Source organism: Euleptes europaea, chromosome 19 (genome assembly GCF_029931775.1).
Source record: "Euleptes europaea isolate rEulEur1 chromosome 19, rEulEur1.hap1, whole genome shotgun sequence".
Lineage (NCBI taxonomy): Eukaryota > Metazoa > Chordata > Lepidosauria > Squamata > Sphaerodactylidae > Euleptes > Euleptes europaea.
In genome coordinates, this window is record NC_079330.1 from 34,095,157 (window position 1) to 34,105,231 (window position 10,075).

The 10,075-nt window shown below is 45.6% G+C and overlaps 1 protein-coding gene across 2 annotated transcripts; it reads left to right on the forward strand.

Annotated features, from left to right (window-relative positions):
* Nucleotides 1-615: 615 nt before the first annotated feature.
* SRSF1 (serine and arginine rich splicing factor 1) lies at nucleotides 616-7,160 on the forward strand. Of its 2 annotated transcripts, XM_056864912.1 has the most exons (5): nucleotides 616-841; nucleotides 3,798-3,982; nucleotides 4,670-4,842; nucleotides 5,685-5,804; nucleotides 6,665-7,160. In XM_056864912.1, exons 1-4 carry the CDS (start codon nucleotides 648-650, stop codon nucleotides 5,721-5,723), a joined length of 591 nt encoding a protein of 196 aa, XP_056720890.1. In that variant the 5' UTR covers nucleotides 616-647; the 3' UTR covers nucleotides 5,724-5,804; nucleotides 6,665-7,160. The 2 variants fall into 2 exon arrangements, with proteins under 2 accessions (XP_056720890.1, XP_056720889.1); XM_056864911.1 differs by lacking the exons at nucleotides 5,685-5,804; nucleotides 6,665-7,160 and adding an exon at nucleotides 5,096-5,536.
* Nucleotides 7,161-10,075: the final 2,915 nt, after the last annotated feature.

Here is a 10,075-nt window from a genome sequence, read left to right on the forward strand (position 1 = left end):
TATTCCTCTCCTTGGCGCCAAGGCGCTGCGCGCGAGATGCATTGTGGGACCCTTCCCGCTCCTCCCACTGTAGCCGGATCTTCTTCGCGTGGACTTTCAACGGTTCTCTCATGGCTTCCAGGGGTGATGTAAGCGAAGCGCTTCTTCTGTAAACTTTAAATAACCGAACCTATACGCACGTCCTCCGCTTGTCGCTGGCGTCTTCCCGCGGTGTGCGCCCCACCGACGAAAAAACAGACTTGGGCGGGCTATTTCCCCCCCCTCTGTCTTTAAAGTCCCTCAGGAAGGGCGCATGCGCGGTTTGAATGCGCAGGGATAACGCGAGACTCGTGACGTCGCCGCGGGCCATTTTCCCGAATTGAAGCAGGGTGGGAGGATCCTTCCGCGAGACGGACGCCATTTTGTGGCGGTTGTTGGAGCAGGAGCCGGAGGAAGAGCCGCCGCCGCCGCCGCCCGTTCCGCGCTTCACCCCTTTTCTCACCTCCCCCTTTCCGTCCGCTCCCGCCAGGCCCTCCCGCCTTCCTCCCTCCCCCTCTTCTCGCCCCTTCCTCCCCCTCGCGCTCCCGACCCTCCTCCGGGCCGCTCCAGCCCACCGCCCTCCGCGCGCCGCGGTCGACCGGCCAACCGCAGCCATTGCAGACCTCGCCATGTCTGGAGGCGGCGTGATCCGCGGCCCGGCCGGGAACAACGACTGCCGCATCTACGTGGGCAACCTGCCGCCGGACATCCGCACCAAGGACATCGAGGACGTCTTCTACAAGTACGGCGCCATCCGGGACATCGACCTCAAGAACCGGCGCGGGGGGCCGCCCTTCGCCTTCGTCGAGTTCGAGGACCCCAGGTGAGGAGGAGGGGGGCGGGCGACCCTCCTTCCCGCTCCCCCGCCGCCTCTCCCGCTCGCGCCTGCGCGGGGCGCGGGTGGGGAGGCGGCATAAGGAGCTCGGCGGCGCCAGGCCCAAAAAACCAAATACCCCCCCCCGGTCTAGTCCAGCATCCTGTTTCACTGCGGCGGTTGGCCAGATACTCTGGAGGGCTCCTAGTAGGAGCACGTGGACCCCACCCATCCACCCCCCGCGGCCGCCATTTGTTCTCCCCCCCCCGCACCTCGTGGGCACACACACGCTTGAGAAAGTTCAGGCTTAAGAGCTGCTGGCATCTCCGCCCTGGGAATACGGTCGCCCCCCCTTTGAAAGCTGCCCGTAGGCACCAGCCATTGCTGCCTTTCCTCTCCTTTATTCCTTTCATCCCTTAGAAGCTCCTTGATCCGTTGAGCAGCCCATGTCTAGTGTGGGAGGGATAGAAGGACTGGAACAAATCTTGCCGCTGACAATGTAGCCTTGGAGTCCCTATCGCTTAGTAAAAAAGGCATTATGTCCGTCACAGAGGCATTGGATTTGTATATTCTTTCCTTTATTCCGTACTTTACGCTCGTGGACCGACAGGCCGTGAGCCAAACGAATTCAAGACATTCCATAATATGTAAATAATCAAGCATACAAAAAATATAATCTCTAAGCAATACAGTTAAAAGAGGTATCGTTAAAAAGCATAGATAATTTTTTTGCCACGACAAAGGTTACATGTGGATCAGTATCAGCCAATAACTTTGCAACTATATGTTGCTTTAGGTTAGGGCAGGTCCCCACCTCTGAATGTGCGTTTTCGGGAGCCGCACGTTCCCCGAGTCAACTGCGTGAATGAGTACTTTTCCTTTGTCTGCCCTTGAATTGGGCACCCACCAGCTTGCCCACAAGTAGTGTAAATGTTGCTCAAGGGAGCTGGTGTAGCCTGGTAGCTAATGCTGCAATCTTGTATATATGCATATTTGGGAGCAGTGTGACTAACTTGCAAATAAATATATGTAGGCTAGGGCTGCGTGGGACTGTCCCAAGATAATACTTGGCTCACTGAAAAAACAAGATCTGAATGGAGGCTTGTGTTTCAAAGGTCAATCTACTTTCTGTCTGTCCTTACGGTTTGTTAGAGTTTACCCTGTTTTCCATTAAGCGTTGGCTCCAAAAATAGCTTAATGTTTAAAATATAGATGGGAATAAATTAGAATTTCTTTGAAAAAGTTTTTCTTAGTAAAGTCTTGTTCCAGGAAATGATGGTACAAGCACTGATATTAAAAAAGCTCTTCTGAGTTCAGAAGTGAGGCAGACTCTTGTGGCACTATCAAAGGGTTGGGTTGCAGACCTGTGGAATGAACTGTTTTGAATGCTGTGGGACCTGCTTTTGAGGAAGAATGGTGTAGAACTGTGCTATAAACAGGCCTAACGTGATATGATTTTAGGTGAATTACAGCACAACCCATCAGGTTCATGAATTACTATGCTCAGTTGCCAGTGTCGATGTTTAATGTATCTGAAATGATGCCTGAAAGCTCATGCCACAGAACTTTTATTGGTCTTTAAGCTGCTCCTTTCTGAGGGTAAAGCGTAGATGACTGGAGAAGGCAATGGCAAACCACCTTGTCAACATGGTCTGCCTAGTAAACATCGGGATGTGATGTCACCCCATGGGTCAGTAATTGACCCAATGCTTGCACAGGGGACTGACTACCTTTACCTTTTTAGGCTGCCACAAGACTTAGTTCAGTATTAGTTGCAGGAACATAGCTCAATTACCATAGAGAAATGTATCACCACTTAAGTAATGTTACTCATTTGAATCACAGTTATGATTTATGTAGCAGGTATTTCTGAGTAATTGCAGCAAACCTTAAGTATGGTCTTCTCTGCTCCCGGCCGCCCCCGCCCCCCCAGCAACTCGAAATACAAACCATAAGCTCCTCAGGACAGGCCTCTGCTTTCTCGTTATATTTCTGGTGAAATCAGTAGGTGCACTGAAGATAAGAACATTGTGTTACAAGAGACCACTTGCAATCCCTTCTTAAAAGTTCTGTGTTCCTGCTCCGTTCTCTTCCCCCCCCCCCCCCATACCCCAGTAGGAACAAGCTCAATCAGATGGATTGATATTCAGGGTTCTTGCTGCTTCTCTTCCTCCCATACACTTGCAAATGGTCACACTCTTGTGTGGGTGGGGAGCAGGCCGTACTCCCTGTTTTGGTTCAACCATGTTAAATAATTGTAAAAATGGTACTGTAACAGCTACTTGAACAATTAACACACAAAGTAAGGACATAAAGTATCTCATTCATCAGGATTTGGTTATATTCTATTCTCCTTTTTCAGCTTGGGCTGCACAAGAGTTAAAGTATTGTTTTGTTACATAAATTGAAGTACTACCTTTGTGGAGGTGGCCTGGAGTTCTTTCATATGCAGTACTTCCACATATTTAAAAGATTCATACACTATTTCAGGCATTTCCTTGGGTTATAGACAGCCTTCCTGCAGCAGCTTAGTATTAATTGTTCTGTGTGTCTGGCTAAGATTCCATAGTCCGGTTTAGTTACTTTTTCCCCACACACATCCCCCCCTCCAACTTGGATCAGAGTCTGTAGGGAAGATGTACATTGCCTTTACTAGGCTGGTGCTGGGATTGATCCATTGATTGATAATCTATGTTAGTTGCCCTGATAGGGAAGGCATATAAGATGATCACTTTGGTTTGGTTTTCCCCTCTTATTAAATTCCTTCAAAACTTTTTCATAAGGTTCCCAAACTTCATGTTCTCCCTTGTCTTGCTTCTGTAAGTTTCAGTTACATGAGGGGCTGTGGTACGCTGCCTGGGAACAAAGGCCAAGTAATTTCACGTTGGGAGGGGGCTGTGATACAGCCTGGAATCAGCTAGTTTATAATTTGGCATCAGTGTGGTTCTTCATCTCATTGTTGCAGGGATGCAGAGGATGCAGTATATGGACGGGATGGATACGATTACGACGGGTACCGTCTGCGAGTGGAGTTCCCTCGAAGTGGCAGGGGCACTGGCAGGGGAGGCGGTGGAGGAGGAGGTGGTGGAGCCCCAAGGGGCCGATATGGACCCCCGTCTAGACGCTCAGAGTACAGAGTGGTAGTATCAGGTAAGTCACCTACATAGTTGAGAGAAAAATGCATTGATTAAGGCCAGCCTTGATATCAGGTGTTAGGCGAGGTAGTGAGGATATAGAACGGCTGGATTATATTATAGTTGTGAATTTCCTGCATTGTGCAGGGGGTTGGACTAGATGACCCTGGTGGTCCCTTCCAACTCTGATTCTATTCTATGATTCTATATTTCGTGCCAGCTTTATTGTATGTATTCAAGCTGCAACTAAAGCCTGAGTAAGTGTATTTTGTAAGTATCACAACTTATTAACACACGTATATCTAAGCTTTCATTTTTAAAAATGAGTGTTTTGTTCTGAAACAGCTTAAAAGCATGTTCGTGATAGCGGTTCGATATTGGCTAGAGGATTCACTGTTCTTGCATCTCATCTTTTTCTACAAACATTCTTTACTGCTCCTTCCAACTTTGGTCCTTGCCAAAAAAAATCTTAAATGTTCAGTAAGCTTTATTTAACTAAATATGTTACGTGTGTCTCATTTCATATATTGTTGATTAAGAATGCCTTGAAACCAGTGCAGAACTTGGATTACTACTTGAGACTCCTGCAGTTCTTCCTCTTCCCCTTTGCATATACTGTGATGAGTAAACGAGCTTGTGAAAGGTGCCTGTTTAACTTTACTGGATTCCACTAGAAATAACTTGCAACCTGTCTTTTGTTCAGGACTGCCTCCCAGTGGAAGCTGGCAGGATTTAAAGGATCACATGCGTGAAGCAGGTGATGTATGTTATGCTGATGTTTTCCGAGATGGAACTGGTGTCGTGGAGTTTGTACGGAAAGAAGACATGACCTACGCAGTGCGAAAACTGGATAACACTAAGTTTAGATCTCATGAGGTAGGTTTTCTGCTTACGTTTTGACCAGAATTGGATGCACAGGGCTTAAACAGTAGGATTGAAGGTAAGGAGGAGCACTGTCTTTGTTTGCAGCTCTAACAAATGCAGAAAGCTAGTTGGGTGATCCCACATTAAGATTTTATGCCAGGAGATGCAATGTGTTTTCTCTTGGTTCTTGTAAAAATGTCAGCATGCCTGCAAAGATGGCTTGAAAGCGTAGACCTTTCAATCGAAAGTTGTGTCTGTTTGCTAGGGAGAAACTGCCTACATCCGTGTTAAAGTTGATGGTCCAAGAAGTCCAAGTTATGGAAGATCTCGTTCTCGCAGCCGTAGTCGTAGCAGAAGCCGTAGCCGAAGCAACAGCAGGAGTCGCAGTTACTCCCCAAGAAGAAGCAGAGGATCTCCACGCTACTCTCCCCGCCACAGCAGATCACGTTCTCGTACATAAATGATCCTTAATGGTGCTCTTTTTGTAGAACCCCCATGTTGTATGCAGTTTTCCTTTACTCAGTACAGTTTTTTTTTTAATTCAAGCTGTTTTACTCAAATTGGCTTAAGTGTTGAATTGCATTCTTGTATAATATCCCTAGTGAGTTTTTGCTCCTTAACATGAACATTCCCTCACATCTTTGGTAAATTGTATTTTAACTGGTGTCATAGGCAGGGTTCTCTCCATTTAGTTCTAGTTTGCCACCCACACCCAACTGTGGTATTGCTGTGTAAAATGTCTGTGTTCGGCTATGGTTTCTACAGGCTGGGGATGTTGGAGGTTGTTTGGGTTTGACTTGTCTCTTCTGGGGGAGCTTACATTTTATCTTGCCTTTTCATGTGTCTTTCTGTAGACATATCTGAAGAGATGGATTAAGAATGCTTTGGATTAAAGGATTGTGGAGCACATGTCAATCATTTTAGGATTGTCAAAAGGAGGATTGAGGAGGATCAGATCAATAATGGAGGCAATGGTATGACTCCAAGTGCTATTGTCACAGATGAAATTGGCAGTATTGACCTTATACTGAGAGCTGAGTACTCATGCTTGTTACCTTGTCCCACCATGTTTTGGTTAGGATGTAAGGTCACAATTGCTTTAGTCACCCAATTACCATGACAGCAGTTGTCTAGTTGTGCCAGTATGGCTCTTCCGGGCCCAGGGGATGGGGGAATACTGACTGCTTCCATTATCAGCAGTTGATTGCAGGTACTGTCCATTAGAAAACTTGTAAATGCAGGTATCTTCAAACCTGTGGGTATAATCTCAATACTGCTAAAATCTGCATGTCCTCTGTGTGACTGATATAGCATTGCTGTTTCACCTTCTTAAAAGTAACTGAATGAAAGCTGGGAGGTGGAAGAAACACCCCTTGGTGGGAATTACTTTTAAGTCTGCCCCCCTTTCCCTTCATGCTAAGTCAGAGTTGACTCACTGGCACGTTTAATACTTCAGTTAACTTTTATTAACCTTCCAAACTGGAGGACAGTAATAAGCTTTTAGTTTTAGACGTGCAGTAGGTGGATAGCTTTAGCAACAAGTTTTTGCAACTTTATAAACTTTTTGCAACCACAAAACCTGTAATGCACCATATAATAACAAATATGTTGGCATTATCAGTTGTCCTGTGTAAATATTACAATGTTTCCTCCAAATGATAAGCATTGCTAAAATTAAGCTTCACAATTCAAAAGCTTGTCTTGGGGAATTGATAGTTATCGATGCCCGTCTATTATACAGTGGCAGGCATAACTGATCATTCTCCAGAATCCTATTTTTCATTACAGTATCTAACTTTTTGCCTCCTCTTTTTTGGTTTTGCTGGTTATAAAGGTTTGGATTGGAGAGGGCTCACTGGATCCCAATCCTTGGAGCTGGATCATTGGATTCAAATCATATTGTGGATAGGATAGGGAGGATCAATTGCAAGGATTCATGGAGCGGGATCAAATTACCAGGAACATAGGAGTGGATTCCTGCCCCAACCAAACCGCACTCGTGTGGATTTTTGTTCAACTCAATTGGCTATTCCAAAGAATTTTTTTTCCTATTTTTGACGATTGGAGCCCTTAAGATGCACGATGGAGTTTTCATTTTTTGGTAAAAGGAGCAAAGCGAGGACCTGGAGAGGTACGCTGGAGCATTCTCCTTGGAAGGATTCAGCACGAGTAGATGGTAAATGTTAAAGGGGAAAAGGGGGGTTTTTGTTTTAAAACATTAAGTCGTTTCTCTAAATTTAAAGACAAAGAAATTGGAGTCTAAGATTAAGTAGGCTTTCAATTGGCTATTACCTCTTTTCTTTTGACAAATAAAATTTTATAAAAAATTGCATGGTGTTTTGTTGTGTTAAATAATTCCTTCTTGCATTGTCTTGTGCTATGATGAATTTTAAGCTCCTCCTGAGAACTGACGTTAGACTGGGCCACATGGTACTCCATGGCCCTTCCTTCCACTTGTACTGGATCACTGGCGGTAGGCCTGTGAGGAGCAGTCTGGTGGGCTGAAAGTGAGTGGCCCCTCCGGAAGCTGAATATCTCTGGTCCTACAATCAGGCATTCTGCTGATCTGTAGTGTGGTATAGACTGGTGTTCAGCCTTGCAAAACAACTGTTGGTGAGTAATGGGTTTTGGAAAACCATACAAGGTAAGAGTTTCCAGCTTCTCTGTGGAGCAAAGCTAGTTGACCAAGCTTGATACTTTAGCTTCCTGCAAATGGTTCCTAGGCTGCATTGCCTAGGGACTAAGTGCCATGACCTAATGGGCCCTTGTTATCTCAAAGAGTCATTCAGAAAATGGGTTTCTTGATAAATATTTCCTGAGAGTAGTTGACTAAGGCTACCCACAGACTCCTAGATTCTACATGTTATCTGTGTAGGCACTCAACATCTCTGGTGGGGGGGACCATAGAACCATAGGGGAGGGGCTGAGGCTCAGTGGTAGAACCTCTGCTTAGCATGCAGAAGGTCCCAGGTTCAATCCCCAGCATCTCCAGCTAAAGGGACTAGGCAAGTACGTGATGTGAAAGACCTCTGCCTGAGACCCTGGAGAGCTGCTGCTGGTCTGAATAGACAATACTGACTTTGACGGACCAAGAGTCTGATTTAGTATAAGGCAGCTTCATATGTTCAACTCCCAAGCCCATGGGAAGCCCAAACCAGTTTGCCCCCAAGCCCTTTGTTAATGGGCTGTTTAATTCAGGGTATTTCATTACTCTAAAGCTTCATGTGGGGTGTGTGATGATACCCCCACCCCTAAGTGTTGATGCAGCGGCCATAATCTGCGGCATGAGCGCTTAAGTGGTCCAGTTCAATGTGACCTGCTGTGATTAGTTTTTGAGTAATGTGCAAGCTGCTACAGCAATTATTTTAAAATGACAGGCATGATGCCAGCAGCAGCACCTCAAACATCCCTGTCATAAGCAAGCTAGCAGCTTTTAAACTGGCTTAGGCCAGCATAAGGAATTTATGTTATGCAGAATAATAAGAGTATTGTAGAATTTATATTTGATGAGAAAATGTCTGGCTTAAGCTTCCAAGGCAGCTAACAAATTCAGACTGTAAGAGTAGAAAAACCAACACTAAAACAGTGATTGAAACGAGATGGGGAGGAGCATAAAAAGTGAACCGTTAAAAGTGGGAGAATAAAATTGGCTTCAACTGGTTCTGAAAACTCTTAAAGTAGGTATCAACTAAATGTCCTTCAGAGAATTCCACAGCTGGGGAGCCAGCCATAAGGCCCTGTCCCTGGTCACTAACCACTTCTGAAGTCAAAGATACCTGGAGAAGGGCTTCTTCTGTTGACCTTATAGAGTGCAGGTAAGTTCATATGAGTATAGGTGATCCTGATGTGTATGGTCTCAAAAGCCCCTTGAATTGTACCAAAAAACAAGCCTGGTAGCCAATGAAAAGTTTTCAGTATGGACAGGATGAGTTCTAGTTGGTCAATTCCAGTGTGTAATGTGGCTACCATGTTGTAAGGGAACAGTACCCTCTATGACACAGTGCAATAATCCATTCTGGATGTTGTGAAAGCAAGATGCATGCTGTCCAGGTGGGGTTGCAGCTGGAAAAAGGTTGCCCAGGGAAGCCCTTTTGGTCTTCAAAGGATATAGGACAGTTCTTAAGTCATCTGTTGCATGTGAGGTTCTTGTGGCACTAAATCCTACGGGCGCTAGACTCCTTGCCTTATATGGTGCAGAGGATAAAAAGTTAGGCTCAAAAGGTGAAGGGAACACACCTTTCTGAATTTCTCAGAGGAACCTGGTGGTTACTTTATACCAGCAGACCATTTATCTAGCATACAGTTTGCTCTAGTGGTTGCTCTCTAGCATCTTGGGTGGAGAAACATCCTTTCGAGCATCTGAGTTCTTTAGGATACAGGGGTTTGAGTTTTATGCCCTCAAGTTCTCCCACTGAGTTGCAGCACCTCCCCATGAAGGGGTTATGTCCAGTTTTCTGGTTTTTAGAATGTTGACTTGCGCTGTTCTAAAAGTGGAGTAAGCTGAGGGCCCTACAAGGCTTGACGGCATCCAGGGGTTCAACCTGTGGATGGCAATGCCTTTTTAAAGAAAACTTCAGTTGTTTTTACACTATGAAGGCCCAATCCTTGATGAGCCTGTGGGGCCAGGTGGTCTCCCCTTTCCCCGGTCCCTGTCAAGTGCTGAAACATCCATGGGGGAACCATTTCAGCACTGGATGGGGAGATGAGCACCCTGTCCTGCCACACTGGGCATCATGGCATTTTAAAAGGCCCCGATTCTTCTCTAAAATGGTATCAGTATTGCTGGAGTGTCTAGTTTGGCCCTGTGATTTGTCTTTTGGATTGTAGGAGTTAACCTGTTTGGTCAATTGCTAAAAATAGTGCAGGGCTAAATATTCACATTGGGAAAATGAGTAGGCTTTGAAGAAAAGCAGCTTCAGGTATATAATTATGTTGATTCATGAGCTGTGTAATAAATACCTTGTCCTGAAGCAAAGAGTTGTCAGGTTGCCGCTAGATCGTGCACCCTAGAGGATGGCACTTGCTGCATAATAGAAATTACAGACTTTGATCATTGGCTGGCAACCAAGTTACTTAGTTCAAAACAAAATATGGACCTACTAGCTGCATCCTGGCGTGGCTGCTTTATGTGCAGAAGGTCTATGGTCCAGGACTCGATATTTCAAGTTTAAAAATATCACAGGTAGCAAGTGCTGGGAAAGATTCCACACCTTGTGTCCTGGAGAGTGTCTGCCCATTTGAACAC